Source organism: Eschrichtius robustus, chromosome 15, assembly GCF_028021215.1.
Source record: "Eschrichtius robustus isolate mEscRob2 chromosome 15, mEscRob2.pri, whole genome shotgun sequence".
Taxonomy (NCBI): Eukaryota; Metazoa; Chordata; class Mammalia; order Artiodactyla; family Eschrichtiidae; genus Eschrichtius; species Eschrichtius robustus.
The window spans coordinates 18,645,452-18,672,647 of record NC_090838.1 but is presented as its reverse complement, the minus strand read 5'-3'; the positions used below and the strand labels follow the sequence as shown (position 1 = coordinate 18,672,647).

At 35.4% G+C, this 27,196-nt stretch overlaps 1 protein-coding gene across 2 annotated transcripts in view; it reads left to right on the top strand.

Annotated features, from left to right (window-relative positions):
• The window catches only part of ATAD2B (ATPase family AAA domain containing 2B), a 155,322-nt gene that overhangs the window by 35,376 nt on the left and 92,750 nt on the right, over positions 1 to 27,196 (top strand). For both annotated transcript variants that reach the window (XM_068564720.1, XM_068564719.1), the window contains exons 7-13: positions 335 to 451; positions 3,318 to 3,393; positions 13,299 to 13,397; positions 14,975 to 15,086; positions 15,488 to 15,603; positions 17,083 to 17,257; positions 25,014 to 25,102. In XM_068564720.1, the coding sequence (XP_068420821.1) occupies positions 335 to 451; positions 3,318 to 3,393; positions 13,299 to 13,397; positions 14,975 to 15,086; positions 15,488 to 15,603; positions 17,083 to 17,257; positions 25,014 to 25,102 (784 nt within the window). The remainder of the gene's footprint in view (positions 1 to 334; positions 452 to 3,317; positions 3,394 to 13,298; positions 13,398 to 14,974; positions 15,087 to 15,487; positions 15,604 to 17,082; positions 17,258 to 25,013; positions 25,103 to 27,196) is intronic.

Here is a 27,196-nt window from a genome sequence, read left to right as displayed (position 1 = left end):
CTCAGTAGTTGTGGCTCGCAGGCTCTAGAGTGCAGACTCAGTAGTTGTGGCACAAGGGCTTAGTTGCTCTGCGGCATGTGGGATCTCTTCCCGGACCAGGGATTGAACCCGTGTCCCCTCCATTGGCAGGTGGATTCTTAACCACTGCGCCACCAGGGAAGTCCCCATCAGGGTTCATTTTTAATTGTATTGATTTATGCTGTATCATACAATGTTGACACTTTTAAAGCTCACTTGTGCAGAAAGAATAAAATTAAAATATAAATATTCAGTTCTAGAGTGGACCAATCCTTGTGGATTAAAACAGTATTTTTGTGTGTGTGTGTGAAACTAGAATCTCAAGAGGAAGATGGAGATATTGAGGTTGAAGAGGCAGAAGGAGAAGAAAACGACAGGCCATATAATTTGAGACAAAGAAAAACAGTGGATCGATACCAAGCACCTCCAATAGGTAAGAGACTCTAAGTAACTTCTTTCCTTTTTGTAGTGGAGTAGCTTATTCTACTCCACCCCTTAAAAAAATCAGTGTTGCTGAATTTAAAAGAATGAAATCTCTTATAGCAGTTCTTTAGGGCAAGTTTCTCTGTGTTCCAAGTGGTTAAGTATTGATAATTTAGCTAAAGTCAGAAAAGGGCAACTTGGCCAGTAACCTGTTTGTGTTTTGTTTTTGTTTTTTTTTTGAGAAGGAAAAAGTTTATCTTAATGCTCTTAAATCTAATGACAGGTAATCAGTTCCACAGGTACTGTTTTATTGACTTTCTTCCCAGCTGTTGGGAAATTCCATCACTATTGATTTCCTCCAATTCTTTTTTTTTTTTTTAATTTAATTTTATTTATTTATTTTTGGCTGTGTTGGGTCTTCGTTGCTGTGCGTGGACTTCTCTCCATTGCAGTGCACGGGCTTCTAATTGTTGTGGCTTCTCTTTGCAGAGCACGGGCTCTAGGTGCTCAGGCTTCAGTAGTTGTGGCACATGGGCTCAGTAGCTGTAGCTTGCGGGCTCTAGAGCGCAGGCTCAGTAGTTGTGGTGCGCGGGCTTAGTTGCTCTGCGGCATGTGGGAGTTTCCCGGACCAGGGATCGAACCCGTGTCCCCTGCATTGGCAGGTAGATTCTTAACCACTGCACTACCAGGGAAGCCCATCCTCCAATTCTTAAAAAATTGAAATAAAATTCACGTATCATGAAATTCACCATTTTTGCTAGGTTTTGCTGATTTTTAATCTGTACAATTTATTGCTTTTTAGTATATTCACAAGGGTGAGCAGTCATCACCACTATCTCATTCCAGGCCATTTCCATCCCCACAGCCCTTAGCAATCACTAATGTATTGATACTTTCTGTCTCGATAGATTTGCCTATATTGTGACCTTTTGTGTCTAGCTTCTTTCACTTAGCATAATGTTTTCAAGGAAGAACCTGGATCATTTTATTCAAACTCTTAATGCTCTGAAGCAGTGATTGATTCTCTGGAATTATTAGAGTTACTTCACGAGAAGCTTGCCCAAGTATGTAGACATTTCTCTACTCCAGTTAGGAATCACTGTCAAAGATAGCCCTGTTAATAATGGGGGAGGTATGTTGGGACAGAAAAAAGATTGTGAGCCATTTTTCTAGGTTTTTTTTTTTAAAGCGTTATTAAAGAGGTATAATTTATATGTAGTTCACTGCCATTGCATATATAATATTTCATGTGTACAATTTGGCAAGTTTGAACTGAGGGATATACCTATGAAACTGTCACCGCACTCAAGGTAATGAACATGTTCATCAACTCCCCCAAATTTCGTTCTGCCTGTTTATAATCTACTCCTAACTTTCTTTTGCCTCCCCACTCCTAACCCTCAGGCAGTGACAGATCTCATCTGCTTTCTGTCACCATAGATAAGTTTACATTTTCTTTAATATTATATACAGTATATACTCTTTTTTTTGTCTGACTTCTTTCACTCAATATAATAATAATAACATGTTGTCGACTATAACAGTAGTGTTTTTCTTTTTATTGCTGAGTAGCATTCCATTGTATGGGTATATCACAATTTGTTTATCCATTCATTTGTTGATGGACGTTTGGATTGTTGACATTTCTGGTGTCTGGCTATTATAAATAAAGTTGTAATGAACATATGTTTGCAAGACTTTGGACATATATTTTCATTTTTCTTATAAACACCTAGGAGTGGAATGGCTGCGTTTTATGATTATGTGTATGTTTAAGTTTCTAAGAAATTACCAAACTCTTTTTCAAGGTGATTATACTGCTTACATTCTCACTAAGAGTGTATGAGAGTTTCAGTTGCTCCATATTCTTGCCAACATTTGGTGTGGTCATTTTTTCAAATTAATTTTAGTACATATTTATTGTAGTTTTAATTTTCATTTCCCTAATTACTAATGATGTTGAGCATATTTTTACGTGCTGATTTGCCAGCATTATCTCTGGTGAAATATTCAAATCTCTTGCCCATTTTTTCAATTCAGCTCTTTGTTTTTTTATTATTGAAGTTTTGAGAGTTCTTTATGTACTTCAGATATCAGTCCTTGTGATTTGTAAATAGTTTCTCAGTCTGTAGCTTTTAAAAACTATTCTCTTAATAGTGTCTTTCAAAGAGAAGAATTTGTAATTTTGATGAATTTCAGTTTATGAAAAAATTTATTTTTTATAAATTTATTTATTTATTTATTTTTGGCTGCTTTGGGTCTTCGTTGCTGCGCACAGGCTTTCTCTAGTTAGCTGCGGAGAGTGGGGGCTACTCTTCATTGCGGTGCGTGGGCTTCTCATTGCGGTGGCTTCTCTTGTTGCAGAGCACAGGCTCTAGGCACCTGGGCTTCAGTAGTTGTGGCACATGGGCTCAGTAGTTGTGGCTCGCGGGCTCTAGAGTGAAGGCTCAGTAGTTGTGGCACACAGGCTTAGTTGCTCCAAGCCATGTGGGATCTTCCCAGACCAGGGATTGAACCCGTGTTCCCTGCATTGGCAGGCGGGTTCTTAACCACTGTGCCACCAGGGAAGTCGCTATCAAAAATTTTTTAATGGGTTGTGCTTTGGTGATGTGTCAAAGAAATCTTTGTTTAACCCAAAGTCACAAAGATTTAGCTTAACATTCTTTCTTAGAATGTTTATTTGAAACTTACAGTATTTACCACAAAGTTTTAATTTTTGTTGTGCTTCTTCTAGGCAGCATTTAGGACTTGAAGACATATGACTGGCTTCTGTTCAGAAAGTTAACAGAACTAATTTCTTCTTCTTTAATACATCAGTTTATCAATTTATTATCAGTTATTTCTATGTTGTCTTTTTTTTTCTTTTTTTCTTTCAGTACCAGCTCATCAAAAAAAGAGGGAAAATACGCTGTTTGATATTCACAGATCTCCAGCAAGAAGAAGTCATATCAGGTATGTTTTGTTAGTTTTTGAAAGGAGGAAATATTTCCATCTATCATTTAGATACCTCCTTTAAGTAATACATAGTATAATGCCTTACAGTTAGAATATAGGTATTGATGGTGTTAATGGCAACGCCAATGAAGAAGTAAATAGCATCTTTCTTTAGTGACTAGTAGTTTTTACCCTATATGTGACTATTATCTTCCTGTTTCAGTTTGCCCAAAGTGGTTTTTGTTTTAACAGTTATGTTCCCTAAAGCTATACAGCTCTCTGGTCTCTTAGTAGAGTTGAATCTAAGAGACTCACATTGCTTTCATTGGGTGCATTGATTCAATTAGTCTTTGCTACTTTTAGTTTCCTTTTGCCCTTTCTTTTAGGTATACAAAGGAGGCTTTTTGAGTTTGAAATATTATTTTGTCTATTATGTTTTCTGAAAAGGTAATATATTCCCCATGGCTCAAAAATAAAATTAAAAAAATAAACATAAAAAGCTTTTTTCTAGCCTCAGTAGCCTCTCACTATCCCATAGAAACATTTTTATTGGTTTGTATATCCTTAAAGAATATGTTCATGTATATGTATGTATATATGTGCTAATACATATATTGATTGTTATCCCTTCTTTTTACACAAAATATACTGTGCACATTGTCCACACCTTGTATTTTTCACTTGATTTATTTTAACTGTCTTCATTTTAGTGAAATTTCACATTTATGTTTATAGTTGTGTAACATTACTATGTATAATATAGATATACTGTAATTTTTAAATTAGTTTTTTATTGAGAGTCAGGTTGCTTTCAGTCTTCTGCTATTATAAAATACAATATAATGAATACCCTTGTATAATCATCATCTTACATGTGTGCAAGTATATTTGTAGGATAATTTCATAGAAGTGGAATCTCTGAGTTAAAGGGAATATGAAATTGTAATTTTGATGACCTTCAATGGTATTGAATCAGTTTGCAGTCCACCCAGCAATGTATCAAAGTGCCAATTTTTCCATATTTCTGCCGGCAAAACATATTTTCAAACTTTTGGATTTTTGCCAGTCTGAGAATTGAAAATGAAATCTAGGTTTATTTTTATATCTCTCATGAGAGTAATTTTTCATATGTTTAAAAGACATTTACTTTTTTTCTGAAATGTCTGTTTGTAAAGTTTGCCTATTTTTTAATAGGTTCTTGCTCTCTTTTTTTTGTTTAATAACTATTGCTAATTTTACAAAAATATATGACCATGTGAAGGTTCTTGCTTTTTAATCTATTTTTAGTAGTTCTTTCTTTATATAGTAGAGAGATCAGTCGTTTGTCACAAATTGCCAGTCTTTTTCCTCAGGTCTGAGTTTGTCTTTTAACTTTGCCTTTGGTTGTCTTTACCAGAACATTTTTATTTTTATATCGTAAAATTTATCAGCCTACTAAGGCTTTTAGATTTTGAATCATAGTTAGAAAAGCCTTCCCAAATCCAGAGGTGTAAGGAAGTTCACCTTTGTTTATTTTTATTTTATTTTTTTCCCATTTAGTATACTGATTGTTTTTTAATTTAATTTTTATTGGAGTATAGTTGATTTACAACGTTGTGTTAGTTTCAGGTGTACAGCAAAGTGAATCAGTTATGCATATACAACCTTTGTTTATTTATTTATTTTTTTTATTTTTTATTTTTTAGTTGTTTTGTTTGTTTGTTTTTTTATACTGCAGGTTCTTATTAGGCATCAATTTTATACACATCAGTGTATGCATGTCAATCCCAATCGCCCAATTCAGCACAACACCATCCCCACCCCACCGCAGTTTTCCCCCCTTGGTGTCCATATGTCCATTCTCTACATCTGTGTCTCAACTTCTGCCCTGCACACTGGCTCATCTGTACCATTTTTCTAGGTTCCACATACATGCGTTAATATACGATATTTGTTTTTCTCTTTCTGACTTACTTCACTCTGTATGACAGTCTCTAGATCCATCCACGTCTCAACAAATGACTCAATTTCGTTCCTTTTTATGGCTGAGTAATATTCCATTGTATATATGTACCACATCTTCTTTATCCATTCGTCTGTTGATGGGCATTCAGGTTGCTTCCATGACCTGGCTATTGTAAATAGTGCTGCAATGAACATTCGGGTGCATGTGTCTTTTTGAATTATGGTTTTCTCTGGGTATATGCCCAGTAGTGGGATTGCTGGGTCATATGGTAATTCTATTTTTAGTTTTTTAAGGAACCTCCATATTGTTCTCCATAGTGGCTGTATCAATTTACATTCCCACCAACAGTGCAAGAGGGTTCCCTTTTCTCCACACCCTCTCCAGCATTTGTTGTTTGTAGATTTTCTGATGATGCCCATTCTAACTGGTGTGAGGTGATACCTCATTGTAGTTTTGATTTGCATTTCTCTAATAATTAGTGATGTTGAGCATCTTTTCATGTGCTTCGTGGCCGTCTGTATGTCTTCTTTGGAGAAATGTCTATTTAGGTCTTCTGCCCATTTTTGGGTTGGGGTGTTTGTTTCTTTAATATTGAGCTGAATGAGCTGTTTATATATTTTGGAGATTAATCCTTTGTCCGTTGATTCGTTTGCAAATATTTTCTCCCATTCTGAGGGTTGTCTTTTTGTCTTGTTTATGGTTTCCTTTGCTGTGCAAAAGCTTTGAAGTTTCATTAGGTCCCATTTGTTTATTTTTGTTTTTATTTCCATTACTCTAGGAGGTGGATCAAAAAAGATCTTGCTGTGATTTATGTCAAAGAGTGTTCTTCCTATGTTTTCCTCTAAGAGTTTTATAGTGTCCAGTCTTACATTTAGGTCTCGAATCCATTTTGAGTTTATTTTTGTGTATGGTGTTAGGGAGTATTCTAATTTCATTCTTTTACATGTAGCTGTCCAGTTTTCCCAGCACCACTTACTGAAGAGACTGTCTTTTCTCCATTGTATATCTTTGCCTCCTTTGTCATAGATCAGTTGACCATAGGTGCGTGGGTTTATCTCTGGGCTTTCTATCTTGTTCCATTAATCTATGTTTCTGTTTTTGTGCCAGTACCATATTGTCTTGATTACTGTAGCTTTGTAGTACAGTCTGAAGTCAGGGAGTCTGATTCCGTAACACTTTAATCCACTTAACTGTTGATGGGTGGGGCTGGGTTCCCTCCCTGTTGGTTGTTTTGCCCGAGGCACCCCAACACTGGAGCCTACCTGGGCTCTTTGATGGGGTTAATGGCAGACTCTGGGAGGGCTCACGCCAAGGTGCACTTCCCAGAACCTCTGCTGCCAGTGTCCTTGTCCCCACGGTGAAACAGAGCCACCTCCCGCCTCTGCAGGAGACCCCCCAACACCAGCAGGTAGGTCTGGTTCAGTCTCCCCCAGGGTCACCGCTCCTTCCCCTGGGTCCCGACGCACACACTGCTTTGTGTGTGCCCTCCAAGAGTGGGGTCTCTGTTTCCCCCAGTCCTGTCGAAGTCCTGCAATCAATTCCCACTAGGCTTCAAAGTCTGATTCTCTAGGAATTCCTCCTCCCGTTGCCGGACCCCCAGGTTGGGAAGCCTGACGTGGGGCTCAGCAACTTCACTCCAGTGGGTGGACTTCTGTGGTATAAGTGTTCGCCAGTCTGTGAGTCACCCACCCAGCAGTTATGGGATTTGATTTTACTCTGATTGCGCCCCTCCTACTGTCTCACTGTGGCTTCTCCTCTGTCCTTGGATGTGGGGTATCCTCCTTGGTGAGTTCCAGTGTATTCCTGTCGATGATTGTCCAGCAGCCAGTTGTGATTCTGGTGCTCTCGCAAGAGGGAGTGAGAGCACCCAGGTTTGGTTTCTTTTGAGGCCTCTCTCCTTGGCTTGTAGATGGCTACCTTCTTGCTATGTCCTCTCAAGGTCTTTCTTCTGTGCCTACCCCTTTGTTTATTTTTAATGTTTCATTTTTTACTCTTTAATTTTGATCCATTTGAATTTCATCCTTGTGTGAGATTTGTAGTATGGATCCAACTTTTTTCCCAGGTGGAAAATGAGTTGTCCCAACCTCATTTATTGAATGAGTCTATAACTTCTCCATTGATACCAGTTGCCACATTTATTATCAAATTATATATAATGTATAAATATTATATTACATAAAAGATGCCCCTGTCCTTTTTTTTCCCCCATTATTCCATTCTTCATTCTTATATTTTTTCTCAGGTGGTTATTTGTATATGTGAGAACAGTTAATTTCTGTATATTAATTTTGTACCCCACTTCTTTACTGGGAATGCCTCTAGCATGTCCCCATTAAGATTGATGATTAAGAAATATATTTTGTGGTAATGGTATATCTTTGAGGGTTCGTGGTTGTTAATAATCTTGCCATTGGGGCTAATAGGATTTTTTGGTTGTTTTTTTTTGGCCACACCGTGCTGCTTGTGGAATTTTATTATAGTTCCCGACCATGTTTGAACGCGGGCCCTCCTCAGTGAAAGTGCAGAGTCCTAGCCACTGGACCGCCAGGGAATTCCTAGGGTTTCTGTTCCGATTAAGGATTTTGTACCTCAACCAGCTTTTGGGCCATCTTTACTTCAGTGTTGAATCTTAGCTTCTGATGATCTTTTTTCTGTACTTAATTTTTCCTATCAAATTAATACATAGACTTGGTTCAAATAGCTAGTAGACTAGGTTTAATAAAAGTAATATTCCCCAACCCACTTTTCCTCACCTTCAATCTTGTCATTTAGCAATCAATTTAAACATTTCTGCTTTTGGTTATTTTGATAGCTATTTCCATATACTATATAAATGACATTCTATTTCTTGTCTTTTGATTTCTTCCTCAGCCTTCTACAGTTGTAACACTAACCTCAGTTTTTCTTTGGTCACAGGAAATTTGAATCATTATACTTGAATCTCCATTTTTGTTTCATTAACTGTAGACAGTATCTTTTGACTCCTCACTTTTAAGATTAGGACCTTAATATCCACTCTCTCCACTTCACTCCTTCTACATTTTTATATTGCCAAGACTGATAACACTTATAGTTTGTTCTGGGACAGTTATTAAGCCTTACTTGATTTATTTCTAGGTTAATTCTAAGAGTTGAAAACCAATGAATAGTTTTTACATTTCAGTGAGTAATGACAGTGTTTTTCATCATAGAGCTATGTAGAGTGCTAGAGTTAAATATCCTCTGTGGATTTTATTACTACCTCTGGCCACTCAATGGGAAATGCTCCTGGAATTAAGTTTATTCTTTCATTCAACAAATGTATGTTGTATATCTTCTGTACGCACCAAATATCATTCAAGGCATTGGATATTCAGAAGTTAAAAAGGTAAAAATCCCTGTTCTCTCGGAGCTTACATTCTACTAGAGGGAGATAAACTAATGGATACATAAACATAGTGTGTCAGATGGTGACAAATGCTTGGAAAAAGATAGTGGGTTGAAGGGGAACGTAGAGTTCAAAGGGATAGGAATGGGGGCGATTGTATCACCTTCTGCACAGCCTACATATTCCTGCAGGGACAGGAATGTGTGGGGCTTCTTGAAGTGATTCATGTAAATGGAGAAAAAGGACCCAATGAGATCTCCTGATAGTCTCAGTAAAGGTGATAATTTCAAGAGTTCTTTTTTTTTTTTTTAATTTATTTATTTATTTAGCTGTGCTGGGTCTTAATTGAGGCATGTGGGATCTTTAGTTGCAGCATGCAGGATCGTAGTTGCGGCATGTAGGATCTAGTTCCCTGACCAGAATTCCGGCCCTCTGCATTGGGAATTCGGAGTCTTAACCAGTGGACCACCAGGGGAGTCCCAAGAATTCTCCTTTTTTTAACATTCAATAGTCTCAAGTTTTCCAAGCTTCTGAACATACCAAAACATTCATATTTTTTTTTGTCAGATGACATCTCTCCTAATGTCATCTTTCTGTTCCACTTTGGGGGGATACTTTTTTAGACCTGCTACAAAGTGACTGTTGTAGGACTTAAGATTGCTTTCATTGTTTGGATCCACCACTTACTGGATCTGATGTCTTTCTCCTTTTTGCTTTACTGTTTCATTTTGCAGGAATATAATCTCAAGTAATTTACTCGGAAAGAATGTGTGGAAGTCAATTTTGCATCTTTGCATCTTTGAAAAATGTCTTTTATTTTCATAGTTCCCAGTAGTTTTGTGAGTTAAGAGAATTCTAGATCCAAATAGGTTTCCTCTAAACCTTTAAAGTTCTTGCTTCACCGTACTCCATGACATATTGTTGCTGTTGAGAATTCAGTCTGGTTTAATATCTTGTTTCTTTGTAGATGCACATAAATATATATATATGTGTGTATATATATATTTTTTGTTCGTTTGTTCATTTTTTTTGAGCCTTTTGCTCTAGGCCCTATTGGTTTGGAGATTTTCTTTTTTCAACTCTGGGATATTTTCTTGTATTATTTTTTGTTAGGTTTCTTCTCTTCATTTTTTTCCTCATCTGCTTAATAACTACTGTTATGTTAGTCCAACATTGGACATTGGTCCTCTGTGGCACTTGCCTTTTCTCTCATTTTTCTTTGTCTTTTTTGCACTCCCCTTTTTTTTTTTTAATTTTAATTTTGTATGTATGTATGTATGTATGTATTTATTTATTTATTTATTTATTTATGGCTGTATTGGGTCTTCATTTCTGTGTGAGGGCTTTCTCTAGTTGCGGCAAGCAGGGGCCACTCTTCATCGCGGTGCGTGGGCCTCTCACTATCGCAGCCTCTCTTGTTGTGGAGCACAGGCTCCAGACGCGCAGGCTCAGTAATTGTGGCTCACGGGCCTAGTCGCTCCATGGCATGTGGGATCTTCCCAGACCAGGGCTCAAACCCATGTCCCCTGCATTGGCAGGCAGATTCTCAACCACTGCACCACCAGGGAAGCCCCCCTTTTTTTTTTTCCTGCGAGATTTTATTCTTTTTATCTTCCATCCTTGCAATTTTATTTAGGCAAACATTAAAAAAAAATTTTGAATAGCTTTCTTGTTCTCTGGTTTTTCATAGCATTCTGTTTTTATTTCATATTATCTTGAGTCTCTTCCATGATATTTTTGGTAAACATTTGTTGTGAAAACACATAATAAAATAAAAAACATAATTAGGTCGCAAATAGTTACATATCCAAAAGACAGTTTCTTATCTAGTAAAAACTATGCTCTAGCCACGAAGGACTGGAATAGCATCACTGATGTCTCACCTAGGTTTTTTTTTTTAAAAAAAGCTTTATGAAGATCCACATCATATAATTCAGCTTTTTTTTTTTTTTTTTTGGTATATTCACAGAAAACTATGGAACTCTTGCCACAGACAATTTTAAATACTGTTTCATCTGCTTAGCAAGAAACCTGTTCTCTTTAACTCTAACCTTCCTACTACTACCCCTATCCTCTAAGTCCTAAGCAACAACTAATCTACTTTCTTTCCTCATAGGTTTGCCTATTCTGGCATTTTGTAAAAATGAGAATATAATATGTGGTGTTTATGACTGGCTTCTTTCACTTTACATGTTTTCTAGGTTCATACATGTTGAAGCATTTATCAGTACTTCCTTCCTTTTTATTGTCAAATAATGTTCCAAGGTAGGAATATGTCACATTTTGTCCATCTACTCATTGGTTGATGGACATTTGAGTTGTTTCCAGCTTTTGGCTTTTATGAATAATGGTGCTATAAAAATTCATGTACAAGTTTTTATGTGGATATATGTGTTTTGTTTTTTTTTTTTTGGCCACGCTGTGTGGCTTGTGGGATCTTAGTTCCCCAACCAGGGATCGAACCTGCATCCTTGGTAGTGAAAGCACGGAGTCTTAACCACTCTACTGCCAGGGAATTCTCAGATATATTTTTGTATTTCTCTTGACTATATACCTCAGGGTAGAATTATTGGGTCATGTGATTACTTTATGCTTAATCATTTAAGAACTGCTTGAATGTTTTCCAAAGTGACTACACCATTTTACATTCTCTCCAGCAGTGTATGGGACTTCCAGTTTTTCACATCCTCCCCAGCGCTTAATATTGTCTGACTTTTTGATTCTAGCTATCCTAACGAGTATGAAAGGGATCTCATTGTGGTTTTTGAATAGCGTTTCCCTGATTACTAATGATATGAGGCATCTTTTCATGTGCTTATTAGCCATTTTAAAATTTTCCTTTGAGAACTGTCTCTTTGTGTCCAGTGCCTATGTAAAAATTGGGTTGTCTTTTTATCATTGACTTCTAAGAGCTCTTTATATATTCTAGATTCAAATTCCTTATCAGATATATGATTTGCAAATATTGTATCCTATTTTGTGAGTTGTTACTTTCTTGATGGTGTTCTTTGAAGCACAAAAGACTTTAATTTTGATGAGGTTCAGTTTATCTTTTTTGTTGTTGTTCGTGTTTTTCATGTCATATCTAAGAATCCATTGCCATATCTGCTGTCATGAAGATTTACTACTGTGTTTTCTTCTAAGAGTTTATAGTTTTAGCTCTGTGTTTAGGTCTTTGATCCATTTTGACTTACTTTTGTATATGGTGTGGACCCTTCCCTTTTACGGTCCACTCAGCTTTTTGTGGTATTGTTATACATGTTACATTTATACATTTTACAAACCTAGCAATACATTATTAAAGTTATTTATATAATTCTCTGTTATTTAAAAAAGTTGAGAGAAGAAAGTCAATCAAGTGCATGCTTATAGCTTTTGGATAGTAACTTTTATTTTATTATTCTGGTTCTCTTCATTTGTTCTTGTGCATTTGAGTTATCATCTGGAATCATTTCTTTAGCCCAATACTTACACTGTTGCTTCTGCCTACCTCATTTGTGCTATTTTCAGATATATTACATTTTTATATATTAGGCTCACCACACACACACACACACACACACACACACACACACACACACACACACACAGGGTAAATAAGAAACTTGGAAACAGGCATTTTCCTGATGGAGAGAAAGAAGTAGGAGAGAGGGTAAATATCAAAATTGCAAAGATTGAGTAGGTAGTTATTGCAACAGTCTGCCTGAAGTTTTGGGAGACATTAAAAACTGTTGCAGGATGAAATGAAGGGACTTCTATTAATCAGGAGAAGGAATATTAGACAGGTTAAAGATCTTAATGAGAGTTGGGGAAAATCTGGGTTTGCTATTGTGGTTGGTGGGAATTGCAGTAAAATAGGGATGCACAGGCTGTGGACCATCCTTGAAAGCCAATTTGAGTTTGAAGTAAATTAATTTACAATGATTCCATTTTTTATGATTACCATAGGTATCATAGAGATGTCATCAAGTTTATTAATAATGAAGCATTTATTAAGTATTATTTTTCCTCGAGGATGATTTTAGCTTGATACATTATCTACTCATTCCATAGTAGTTCTGATTGTTTGTAAGCTATTTCTTTGTTTATTTCATCAAAAATACTTTATACATTTTGTAAGAAATTCAAACAGGATATAAGTCTTAAGTGGAAAGAGGAAACCCTTGTCTCTCTGTAAACCAATATATTATTTTCTTTAGTGTCTGGACTGTTTTCTGATTATTTGGGAAAGGGAAAATAAGAAGAGAAAAAGATAAACTTTCTTTTCTAATAAGCGTTTGATGGTATTTATCAATCAGTGATAGACATTCCCTAAATTTGGATGCAAATTCAATTTGTTGCTTGATGCCTTTATGAACTACCCTATTTAAAAAATTATAGCCTCCCTCTCCTCCTCCTCCTGTTTTTCTTTTTTCTCTGTAGAACTTACCATATTTTTACTTCATCAGATGTAAATTGCATGAGTATAGGGATCTTAATAAATATTTGCCAAATGAATGAGTGACTGTGTATATTTTCTACTGAGCTAATAGTAGATATGATGCTCAGAATGTGTTTTTAAAAGCCCTTTGCTGCTGTAATGATTTTAAGGATTTTACTCTCTTTAAATAGGAGAAAGAAGCATGCCATTCATAGTAGTGACACAACTTCTTCTGATGAAGAACGCTTTGAAAGAAGGAAATCAAAGAGCATGGCAAGAGCAAGAAATAGGTTAGTAAAGTTTTAATTATTATTTCCATGATAGAAAAAAGGAATAGCAGTTTAAACTTTTTGAATGTGATTCTTACCTGTACTACCATTTTGCTAACAGTGATACTTAACACATATTTTAGTCTAGAGTAATACACTGACTTGGTATTTACTTAGTAATTTTTAGAGTAGAAATCTAACCTTGGGAAACTTCCCATAAATACTTACTTTGTAAGTACTCAATAAAATAGTGTGTGGGAAGGTAAAGAAAGAGCCAGGGGAAGAGGCCAACCTATTGGACAGTCTCTTCTTCAGTACATCTCCTCTAATCCAAATCCATTTAATGAGGTTGATTTTAGATGCTTATAATGATTATAGCACTCAAGAGTAAGATTTTGCTTTTAATGGAATTATTTCAGGAGCCCTTGGGTTTTGTTGGAAAACTTGTTTTAGCTTTGGTTTAATGAGTGCTTCTGGTGGTCTTTGCTTAACTAGAGTCAATGACTCATTGCTACATGGCTCACTAAAATCTTGAGAGTTTTCAGTGGGGGAGAGAATCAGTATTTTGTCTAGTAAGTTATTAAAGCATCAAATTATAATTTATTCTTTAAAATTTAATTTAATTTTCTAGCTTATATTTATAATACTAGCGGTACATTTTATTTAGAAATTTTACGTTTAGGAAAGCATTTCTATAATTTGGCATTATATATCTATTGTAGAAATACCAAGTTTTCAGTTAGCTGGTCTTGGAAACAAGTTTGGGTTGGTGTAGATTGTATGCTAAAAAGAGTTCCACATGTGGATGATGGAAAGAAAATGTAAGAGAAAAATCTAAGTTTAAATAAAAGAATTTAATGCCTCTTTAATCTGAACTCTTCTGTTACCTGCTTTGGAAATAGATTTTTAAAGTAAGTTAGGATTCAGAAATGTCAGTGAAAGTACATTCATTGTAGAAGCTATACTTTTTTTAGGCTATTTATGTCATCTTTTGGTGTTTATGCAGTGTTAAAACAGGAAGTAGATTATATTTTCTTAGGGGTAATTACATTAATATCGTATAGGATTTTAAGTAGCTAAAAATGTATTTTAAGGTAGTTACACAAAAGATAATGCTTAGTTTTCAAAATAGAGTCTAAAATTGGTTTCCCTTGAATAAAAGGGAGGGAAATTTATTTCTTCAATCATGTAAACTGAGTAGACATACCCACATAATATCTGAGGATAAATTTAAATGTTATGATAAAGCTTGAGTTCATTTAATGCCATGTATTTTAGTATTTATAGTAGGTCTTTTTATTTTATGCTTATATAATGTGGAATATCAGGTTTGTTAAGTTTTCTAATTTAGACTAGATTGGGCTTTTTGGACAAAGAGATTCATGATCTTATTTGCTTTCTCTAGTGAATAAATTTATTTCTGTCCTGTTGAAAAGAATTTAGGAAAAATAGTTTAAAAATATGAAATCTCTTGGCATTTTCTGGGTTATGAGAAAAGGGAGGAAGATGAAAATGTGTCAACAAAGATTTAAACTTGCTTATGACATTAAGAATATGAAACTTTTAATGCTATCTACTTGAATGTTTATGAATTTCAGATGTTTGCCTATGAACTTAAGAGCAGAAGATTTAGCTAGTGGTATTCTCCGAGAACGTGTCAAAGTGGGTGCAAGCTTGGCTGATGTTGATCCAATGAACATTGATAAATCAGTAAGTTTTGTAAATGTTTTTCTATAAATAGTTTTTTTTTTTTAAAGGTCATTACTTGTTTCTAATGCAACACACAATAGAAGTAGAAGATCACCATTGTTAGTGGGTTTTTTTTTTTTGTTCTTTAGTCACGTGGCAAGCGAGATCTTAGTTCCCCAACCAGGGATTGAACCCGTGCCCCCTGCAGTGGAAGTGCAGAGTCCTAACCACTGGACCTCCAGGGAATTCCCCAAAGTATAGTTTTTTGAACTCTGTTTAACTTTATATATGAACTTTATGTTTAAGCTTCAGTTCCTGCTGCAGGCATGTATTTTGGAATCATAAGATTATCTCATAAATTAAAAAGAAATCTATATACGGTTAAAATTATTTTGTAATAAACTTTTCCACTTCTTTCCAAGGTGCGGTTTGATGGCATAGGTGGATTGAGCCATCATATTCATGCACTAAAGGAAATGGTAGTATTTCCACTTTTATATCCAGAAATTTTTGAAAAATTTAAAATTCAGCCTCCAAGGTGAGTAATGTCCTAGATGTTTATTATTTTTATTACTGTTAATTTATCAAATTTCAATTAGTAGGTGATTATAAATCTAAATATTATTTATAAATATTTCATATGTATTTATTTGATGTGTTATAGCAATGAGAATTAGGAATGAAATTTTATTATTTAGGGCTCAAAAGCTGTGGTACTAAGTGTGTTCTTGAAGTTTATATTTCAGCATTTAAGAGTCAGACACAGAATGAGATTCTTTACGCAGGCCTTGAATTTACAAGTGGATTGCCTAAGTGGATTTTCCTTAATTTGGTCTCCTAATAGCATTCAGTTTGATACGGTATACTGGTTAGTCTTTGAAAGCACAGTTTCAGCGAAGTGTTTCTTTGACTCATTGATGTGGTATTTTTGAAATGGTAAGCTTGATAGTTTATTTTTATGATCAGGTTAATTGTGTTTGATCATGAGGTGGTTAGCTAGTTAACTATTAGGAAAGGCTGAGAAATTATGTCAAAGGAAATTGGGCAGAATAAAATACTTTGAAGATGTGCATATAGACTTAAACTGCGAAATATCCCTTTTTATTTCTAATTTATTATTCATGTGTTTCTAATTTATTATTCATGTGTTTAAGGATGTAGAAAATCTTGTTAAAGAGTCATCTTCTATTTGAGCGGGTTAAGAGTTGGCCTGTAATTCTGCAGTGGCTTTTAGAAATCATAGTAGCAATTTATTTACTTCTTATATGATATAACTTGAATTTTAAAAATAATTGTTATTTTTTTCAAAGCCATTAAAGTAGTATAGCCTTGGGAGAAACTTTAAAAAATGGAGTGATAAACAAAAAGTATTATAAGCAGAAAGTAATCCTACTCCTTAGGGATGAACAGCTTTCTTTTATATATGTATGCATATATTAAGTTTATATTTTGCCTGTATTATGCACATTTAAACATTTAATATAAATGAGATTATTCAATAATACCCTTATGTAACTTTATTTTTCACTTTACAATGTATTATAGACACCTTTCCATATCAATAAATAATGTATTATTCTTTTTGACATCATACTAGTGTTTAAATTACAGATGTAGTGGTGTATTTATCTGTCCCTTGTTAGTAGATAGCATTTAGGTTTTTAAAAAAATCTATCTTTATCACTTTCTTTTGATTATTTCTACATGATATAATCTAAAATGTGAAATTTCTGGGTCATAGGGAAAGTACCTTTAAAATTTTGATGTAGCTTGCCAAATTACTCTCTACTCTGATTGAACTATTTCTTGTGTACCAAAGCTTGGTTCTTTGAGAACATCCTTGAGGACTCTCAACAAAGTGAAAGTTTTGTCTGTATACTACAAAAAGCTATATCAGTGTCTAATAATAAAAAAATATACATTAGTACAAAATTATATGGGAGGTGCATGCTTTTGTATTGGTTATTAGTGCTGGTGGTAACATTTATCTACTTTTATTGATTCTTTATTCCTCTAGGGGCTGTTTGTTTTATGGCCCTCCTGGCACAGGTAAAACCTTGGTTGCCAGAGCGTTAGCTAATGAGTGCAGTCAAGGAGACAAAAAGGTGGCTTTTTTTATGCGAAAAGGAGCAGACTGTCTAAGTAAGTGGGTTGGCGAATCTGAGCGGCAACTTAGGCTTCTTTTTGATCAGGTAAGTGAAGTCAGGTAATATGAGAATATCTTCTTTAGAATACTTCACACGTTTGGTCTATAAATACAAACTGTTCATGACGAGTCATATTTTCCAATCAATTCCAGTCAATTTCCAATGTTAAATTTAGGATCAGTAATATGAATTTGTATGCCTTAGAGGTACTTAATAGCAGTTTCACTAGTACTAATTTAAGATGATTCACAAAATATTTACTGAGGTGGCTACTAGGCATATAATACCATGTTAAGTGCTTTTGAGAACCCTGGATATAACATGTATATCACTAGATTATAATCTAACTGAGGAAGTAGAACAAGCATAAAAAGTTAAATATCTGTGCAAGAAATCTCAGCAAGCAGTATATTATTTATTTTCATGAGTTGTAAATGTGGTACTGGAAGAACTCAGTATTAAGTGAATGCTTTTAAAAGGCAGAGTAAGGTAAGTGAATAATATCATGTAGGCTGTAACTTTAAAAATATCATTTCCTAATACTTATAAAAATTAGTCCTGTTATAAATTTACTTTTAATTGTTTGAGCTACTGAAGGAAGTCAGTCATACTTGGTAATGCAACTTATATTTTGTTATGTCTAAGGAAATTCACATGACATTTAAAAAAATGCTTTCAGCAAGCGTTTGTTGAAGACCCATTACTGAGTTGATGTGTATCAAAGTCCTTTGTAATTGGTAAAGCACTTCAAATATTATTTTTAGTTATGTTAGTATTAAAAACTGCTGTGTTCTAGGTAATGGGGGCTCTAGAAAGAGGAATAAAGTAAAATTCTTAGCCTCAAGGTGCTCAATGTCTATTGGGAAGTCAAACATATGCAGTCTTCATGTTTCAAGAGAATTTAATAATAATTGGAAAATAATATAAAATAACATCGGTGGATTAGGGAAGAGTTAACTTGGGAATGCTGGCAAATTGTCCATGACTTAATTTTAAATTTTTGACAGAGTTATTCCTTTTACCACTTCCTACTGGGATAGGAATGTCTCTTGGTTTCATTCAAAACCATAGCATAAATCTGTTTTTTTAAATCTATATTTACTTTATTTGTTTCGTAGTTTTCTTTGTGGGTAAGAGTATTTGAAATGTTTGCTTTCTTTTTAAAAAAACTGCTCATAGTCATTTTTGTCTTTTTAAATGTAAAGAGTTTACATTCCTAAATTAAGTATATGATCTATTCACTAAATGAAATGAAGGAGGTACAGTCGGCCTTCCATATCTGCTGGTTCCACATCCACGGATTCAGGCAACAATTTCGTCTCCGGTTGGTTGAATCCACAAGTGTGGAATCCATGGGTATGCAGGGCTGACTGTGCTATGCTATTTTATATAGGGGACTTGAGCATCCTCGTATTTTGGTATCTGCGGGGAGTCGTGGAACCAGTCTCCCATGGATACTGAGGGATGACTGTACAATATATTGGCTAAGAGTTAGGCCTTTGGTGTCAGAAAAGTGTTAGTTTATATCTAGCTTTACTAGTAAGTATGTAACTTTAAGTAAATGAAAGCATTTGATCCTTATTTGCCTCCTCTATAAAATGGGGGAAATAATACCTATCTAACTGGACTACTGTGAGTTTTCACCGAAAGGAAGTGTATACAGTTGACCCTTGAACAATACAGGGGTTAGGGGCACTAATCTCTGTGCATTTGAAAATCTGTGTATAACTTTTGACTCCCCGCAAACTTAACTACTAATAGCCTACTGTTGATAGGAAGCCTTACCAATAATATAAACAGCACGTATGTTTTGTATTATGTACTATATACTGTATTCTTACAATAAAGTAAGCTAGAGAGAAGAAAATGTTACTAAGAAAATCATGAAAGATTTACAGTACTGTACTATATTTATCACAACCAAAATTTTACGTTGCCTGAATACAAGATGAATTCTCTCTCTCAACCTACATCAATATTGTCTTATATGATACAAAACACTGTAGATGTTATACATATTACTAACACTAGACATCAAGAATGAAAAGATAATATGAAAAAGAAATTCATATTTATTACAGGTATAATGATTCATGCATTGATGACAAAGAAGCAGCAGTATGATTGTTTCATGGTAGCCTAGCCTATACACTAGTGAATGAATTGTTATAGAATTTTTATGGCATACAACAAATTACAGTCATATTCATAATACAGTAATGGAAACGTTATATTAGGAAAAAAACTCTTACCTGTGATGATTGGCTGATATGCAGCTTCTCCAATTACGAGAGAAGGGCATGCTGTATAGTAATATAGTTCTCTGAAAGCAAAGGTATAAAACTGTAAGAAAATGAACACATTATTAATTTTTTATTAAATATCACTCACCTTATACCTATGTAAGGATATGCTGGCCATTTCAGTACAAGTCTTGCACACGATAGTCTACACAATGAATACTTTAAGTGGTAATTATGACAAAAATGTCTCATACAGTTCTTGCTGTACAGTTACTAGATTTTCACATGAAGACACTGGCACACATACATAATAGAAAGTTTATTAACTGTACAGAATGATGATTGTTTACTATTCATTAAATGGAAGTGGATTATCATAAAGGTCTTCATCTTTGTCACTTTCATGTTGAGCAGGCTGAGGCGGAGGAGGAAGAGGAGGGGTTGGACTTGCTGTCTCAGGGGTGGCAGAGGTGCGAGAGGTGGAGGAGATGCAAGGGGCGGCAGGAGAGACAGTCACACTTGGTGTAACTTTATGAAAATACATCATAATTTCTGCTTGACTTTTTTGCTTTTTCATTTCTCTAAAAATGTTTCTGTATGGTACCAATCCTTCTTCCACTGTTTGCTCTAGTCTCAGTGCCCATATCATAGACGGGTCCATGTGGTAAAAGCAGTCAAAAGCAGTTTTGAGTAATTGGAACCTTTCTGCCAGATTGTCTAAGGTCAATTTGTTTTCTGGCACTGCTTCTTCTACATCTTCTTTCTCATTGCCTGGCACTAGTTCAGAAGCACTCATATCCATCTTCTGGATATTTCGTCTTCTGTGAGTGCCTCTGGTGTTATGTCTGTTAGCTCTTGAGTTTCTCCAAGATTCATATCTTGAGGCCCTTCATGCCCCACCTTTTTTTTGCCATATCTACAATCTCTTTTGTGATTTACTTAATTGGCTCTGTCATAAATCCTGTGAAGTCACCCGCAGTATCTGGACACAGTTTTCTCCAGCAGGAATTTATTGTTTTGGGCTTGGTGGCTTTCATGACTTTTTCTAACAATAATGGAGAGAAATGGTGTAACCCTTCCAGACATTCATGATGTTCTCTCTATTGGGGCTCTCTTCCATAGTGTTGACAATCCTTTCCATAGTGTCCTGTCTGTAATGAGGCTTAAAAGTCCTTATGAACCCCTGATCTAGAGGCTGAATTAGAGTTGTTATGTTTGGGGACAAGTAGACCACTTCGACATCTTTGGTATTGAACTCATCGAGTTCTGGGTGGCCAGGGGCATTGTCCAATATCAAAAGAACTTTAAAAGTGGGTCTCTTACTGGAAAGATGCTTCCTCACTTCAGGGATGAAGCATAGATGGAACCAATCCAGAAAAAGAGTTCTCATTGTCCAGGCTTGGTTGTACAACCAAAAGATTGGCAGCTGGTGTTTCTTTTCCCTTCAAGACTCGGGGGTTAGCAGCTTTATAGATAAAGGCAGTCCTGATCGTAAACCCGACTGCATTTGCCCAAAACAGTAGAGTTAACTTATCCCTTCCAGCCTTAAATCCTGGTGCTCATTTCTCTTCTTTACGAATAAATGTGAATAGGGCACTATTGTCTGCATTAAAAACCTGTTCAGGCAGATAGATACCCTTTCTCATCAATGGTTTTCTTAATTGTGTCTGGGAACTTGTTTGCTGCCTCTTGGTCAGCAGACGGTGCTTCTGTTACCTTGACTTTTTTTTTTTTTTTAATTCTTAAAAAAATGTTTCTTTTTTTCAAAGAAAAATAGCAATAGCCAATTGGAAACCTACTTATTCTTCAACTCCAATTTTGTTTTCTTTAAATTTAGAAGTGACTTCCTGATTTACTATTTTAAACAAACCCCAGCACTTCCCTGGTGGTCCAGTGGTAAAGAATCCGCCTTACAGTTCAGGGGACACGGGTTTGATCCCTGGTCAGGGAATTAAGATCCCACATGTCGTGGGCCACTAAGCCCCTGCCAGAGCTCGTGTGCCTCAGCTAGAGAGCCTGCATGCCGCAAACTACAGAACCCATGCGCTCTGGAACCTGCGCGCCACAACTACAGAGCCCATGAGCCCTGGAGCCTATGCGCCACAGCTAGAGAGAGAAAAACCCGCATGCTGCAACTAGAGAGAAGTCCGTGCGCTGCAACGAAGAGCCCCCGTGCTGCAACAAAAGGTCCCTCGTGCCTCAACGAAGATCCCGCGTGCCGCAACTAAGACCTGATGCAGCCAAAAATAAAATAAATAAATAATAAATAAATGTTTAAAAACAAACAAACCCTCCCTTTTCCCTGTAAATGTTTACCGTCTACTTATGCTGAATCCTTCCAAGGAGATTGCTCCAGCGTATATCTCCAGTTCCTCGCTTTGCTCCTTTTACCAAAAAATGCAAAACACAGTTCCATCGTGCATCTGAAGGGCTCCAATCGTCAAAAATAGGAAAAAAAAAACACAAAACTTTGGAATAGCCAGTTAACTTGAATACAAAGAAATCCGCACGAATGCCTTTTGGCTGGGGCAGGAATTCACTCCTGTGTTCCTGGTAATATGATACAGCTTCATAAATCCTTGTAATTCATCCTATGCACATACCTCTATCTAAAATTATTTGCCGGCATTAATTTCTACAGGTTTAGATTTTTCATCTTCCTTTTGCTTTAAGTTTTCATAGAATGACCTTGCTTTTTCTTGAGTTATATTAGAGTCTACAAGAATGCTTTTCTTATATCCTGCATCCACATAAAAGCTGCATTTTCAATATGAGGTAAAAAGGTATTTTGCAAGAAGTTCAAGGTTTCACACCTGTTGGTGTAGCTGCAACAAGAGCTTCAGGGATTTCCTTTTCTTCTTCTTTTTTTTTTAAATACCCCTTACGCTGGATTCATTTATCTTGAAATGGCCGCAACTGCAGCTGCAGACCTAAATCTACAGTACATATCAAGCAATTCAGCTTTTTCTTGTAATGTCATGCCTTTTCTTTGCTTCTTGGGGGCACTTCCAGCATCAGTAGTGGCACTTTGTATAGGTCCCATGGTGTTATTTAAAGTTGACCGTATTGCAGTAAACACAAAGAAAAATTTGCAATATCACTTTAAGTAAAGAGAGATCACTTTTTACTGTGATATGTAATTTACTGGAGAGAGGAACTGCTCACGAGGAGAAGATTAGCATCACACGGCATTTTAAGCGGATGCTCGCAACACTTGAGTTCAGCGCAGTAGCAACAGGAGGTGGCTATGAAATTATTACAGTAGTACAGTATGTACCACAGTTAATTTTATGCAGTTATGATTTAATACTGCATCTTTGTTTACATTTCTCTCGACTGTAAATGGAGCAGGTACAGTGTTTATTCATGTTAAGTTTTGATAAATTTTAACTTTTTATAATAGATTTGTGTATATTTTATGGTAGTAAATGATAAAATAGACTAGTATCTATGTATATTTTATACACCCATGACATACTTTGTTCTTAATTTCTTCACTATTTCTAGGCTACCCAGTTCATCTGTGAGTTTTTTCAAATTGTCATAAATCTCCCCCAAAATATTTTCAATATATTTACTGAAAAAAATCCATGTATACAAAGGTCAACTGTAAAGTGCTTATCACAATAACTGGTGTTAAATACACTGTACTTCCTTTTTGCAGTTGTGTGAGGCCATAGTTCTAAAAAAGAGCTGTGTTTCATATATGTAAAAGTAATGATTAAATCTTTATTTACTCTTCTTCTCTTATTACGTAATTCTAGCCTCATAAAGTTTTTTTTTCAAAAAAACCGAAGTTTTGTGGTTGAACTGTCTTTCATTTAAAGTTATTAGAGGGACTTCCCTGGTGGCACAGTGGCTAAGAATCCATCTGCCAATGCAGGGGACATGGGTTCGAGCTGTGGTCCGGGAAGATCCCACATGCCGCGGAGCAACTGAGCCCATGCACCACACCTACTGAGCCTGTGCTCTAGAGCCCGTGAGCCACAACTACTGAGCCCATGTGCCACAACTACTGAAGCCTGCTTGCCTAGAGCCCATGCTCTGGCCACAACAAAAGAAGCCACTGCAATGAGAAGCCCGTGCACCACAATGAAGAATAGCCCCTGCTCGCCGCAACTAGAGAAAGCCCGCGTGCAGCAACAAAGACCCAATGCAGCCAAAAATAAATAAATTAATTAAATTAATTTAAAAAAAATAAAATTATTAGAGAACACTGGAAGTTTAATGAATATCGTTATCAGTAAGGGAGAAATGAAAAATTTGTATCCATTCTTTAATAAGCTGACCTTCCTGTGAACTAAGAATTTGCTTTAAGTAATTTTGAAATGAAAATAAACTATATTAATTTGAGTAAGTTATATAACAGTTTTCATTTGTAATCTAATATTTATTTACCTTAAATCAAGTTCCTACATAGATCTGAGATTTAGTGAGAAAAATGACACTGTGAAAGTACCAGAAGAAAACTCAGGAGAATTTCGTTTCTAATCTCGGAGTAGGGAAAGTCTAACTATGGAAGAAAAGAATCCACTATATAAAATCTTTTTTTTACATTCTGCGTGGCAACAGAATATGGGAAGCAAAACCAAAAGATGATACCCTTTGTAGAAAAATATTTTCATTTCCCTTCATGGAGAGAGTCTAATTTTTAAGTAAATACAGCTCCTAGAAATCAGTAAGCAGAAGACCAATGATCCAATAGAAAAATCGGCAAAGGATATGAACAGAACTTGTGTAGAAAAAGCAATATTAATGGCTCTTTTAAGATATGAAAAATGCTCATCTTCCTTGATAATAGAAATAAAAATTAGAATGAAAATGAGGTAACATCTTTTATCTTAAAAAGTTAGTCAAGAACAAGAAGTTTGATAATAAATTGTTGGTAAGCAGTCTTAAATATTTCTGGTGAAGAAGGGTAAATTGATACATCGATGGAAGGTAATTTGCAAGTATCTAAATTAGGAATGACACATGCCTTTTGAACCATTAGTTCCACTTTTATAATTTTTTATATTGATATGTTTATACTCATGTGAAACGTTAAATGTACACAGATATTTGTTCAAGCATTATTGTTAATAGGAAAAGATTGAAAACAGCTTAAATGTCGATGAGTAGGGGACTCGTTTAATTATGGCACATCCGTACAGTGGGGCATTTTGTAGCTGTTAAAAAAGGATGCAGCAGATCTTTATGTACTTACATGTAAGCTAATTAAAATATATCAATAACATAAAATAGGCTGTGTTATACAATAAAAGCAATATGTATAGTGTGTTTAAATGTGTTTAAAAAATTGTGTGTTTAAAAATACATGTTTGTGTTATGTGTATAAATGACATGTATGGAAGAATAAACAAACTGAAAACAGTAGTTGTCTACTGGGTGGAGACCTTGTGGTTAGAGTCTGGGGTGATAAGGAGCTTTCCTTTTTCCTGTGTCTTACCTGCTGCATGTTGTACCATTTCCTTATATTACCTATTAAGAAAATACAGTAATTAAATTAAAAATGAAAACTAATACAATAAATAATGTTTGTTTTCTTTTTATACTAGGCATATTTGATGAGACCTTCTATAATATTTTTTGACGAAATAGATGGATTAGCTCCAGTTCGCTCTAGCAGGCAAGATCAGATCCACAGGTAATTTTTCCTAATCTGATTATGTTGAATTCTTTTCATTTGTTGACATCGTATTTAGATTTAGCCCTTGGATAAGTGCTATGAGGCTTATAAGGTGTGACCTCTGTCCTTGGGGAAGACTTCTTTCATTAGCACAGGGGTCAGCAGACCACGACCCATGAGCCAAATCTTCTCCCTGTTTTTGTAAATGAAGTTTTATTGGAACACAGCCATATTCATTGCTTTTTGCATTATATATATCTCCTTTTGCACTACAAGAGCAGAGCTGAGCGAGGGGTTGTGAGAGAAAGATCATATGACTTGCAAAGCCTTAACACATTTGCTTTCTGACCCTTTACAGAAAAAGATGCCTAATCCTGATTTAGCATAATGTTTTTGAAATTTATCCATGTCACATACACTAATATTTTGTTCCTTTTAATTTCTGAGTAGTAGTCCTTGGGCAACATGTGTGTCTCTGTGTGTATGTGTATGTCTGTATGTGTACCACAATTTGTTTAATTCATCTGATAGAGATTTGGTTTGCTTCTATTTTTGGCTATTATGATAATGCTGCTGTGAACATTTGCATACACATTTTCATGGGACCATATGTTTTCATTTCTGTTGGGTAAATACCTTAGAGAGAAATGGCTGAATCCTATGGTAAATGTTTGTTTAAATTGATACTACTTTCCAAAGTGGTTTACCATTTTATGTTTTTAACTGTAATGTATGAGGATTTGGGATGCTTCTCATTCTTGCCAGCATTTCATATTTTTACTCTCTTTAACTGTTGCTATTCTAATGAGTGTGTAGTAGTGGATTAATTTTCATTTTTCTGATGACTAATAATATTGAGCATCTTTGCACGCACATATTGCTCATTTACATATTTTCTTTTGTGAAATGTCTGTTATAATATTTTACCCTTTAAAAAAAAGAGAAATCATATTGAATGTCTCATTGTAGTGTAAGATTTTTTTTATGTGCTCTTAAAACAAGCCCTTTGTCAGATCTATGTTTTGAAAAGTTTTCTACTAGTCTGGCTTGCCTTTTTCTTAAATATGACTTTTTGAAAATCAAAAGGTTTTAGTCTTGATGAAGCCCATTATGTAAATTTTTTTGGTATATATTTTTGTGTCTTGAGAATGATTGCCTAAACCAATTTGTCAACAATTCTATATTTTCTTCTAAAATATTAGTAGTTTTAGCCCTTAAATTTTGGTCAATGATTCGTTTTAAAGTTAACATTCATATGTCAGTATAAGGTAAGGGTTTGAGTTAATTTTTTTTTTTTTTTTTTTACATTTAGTTGCCTTGGAAATATATTTATTTATTTTATTTTATTTTTGACTGTGTTGGGTCTTCGGTTCGTGCGAGGGCTTTCTCTAGTTGCGGCAAGCGGGGGCCACTCTTCATCGCGGTGCGGGGACCGCTCTCCATCGCGGTGTGCGGGTCTTTCACTATCGCGGCCCCTCCCGTTGCGGGGCACAGGCTCCAGACGCGCAGGCTCAGTAGTTGTGGCTCACGGGCCCAGCTGCTCCGCGGCATGTGGGATCTTCCCAGACCAGGGCTCGAACCCGTGTCCCCCGCACTAGCAGGCAGACTCTCAACCACCGCGCCACCAGGGAAGCCCATGAGTTAATTTTTATAGCTAGTGCAAGGTATGGACTGAAGTTTACTTTTTCCATATTTTTTTTCCAGTTGTTCCAGGACCATTTATTGAAAAGGTTACCTTGTCTCCATTGAATTACTTGGCATCTTTGTCAGAAATTGACCATCAAGTTGTCTATTCCTAGACTTGTTAGTTGGTTCCGTTGATCTTTAGGTTTATCCTTGTATCACTGACTTGATTACTCGGTAGATTTCTATTGAGTTTTATTAGTATAAGCCCCCAACCTTGTTCTTTGTAATTTTTTTTTTCAGTGAGTCATCAGAATTTATTTACGTGTTCATTAAATTTCAGGTATAATTGTAAGCAATTGTTAGCAAGCAGCTAAAAAATTAACTTGCTATGTTGGTTTTAGAAATATTTTCTCATTATTAAGTTGAATCACCTCGTAAGTTGAACATTTTAAAAAATAAGCAAAGTAAGACAATATGGAAAATTTA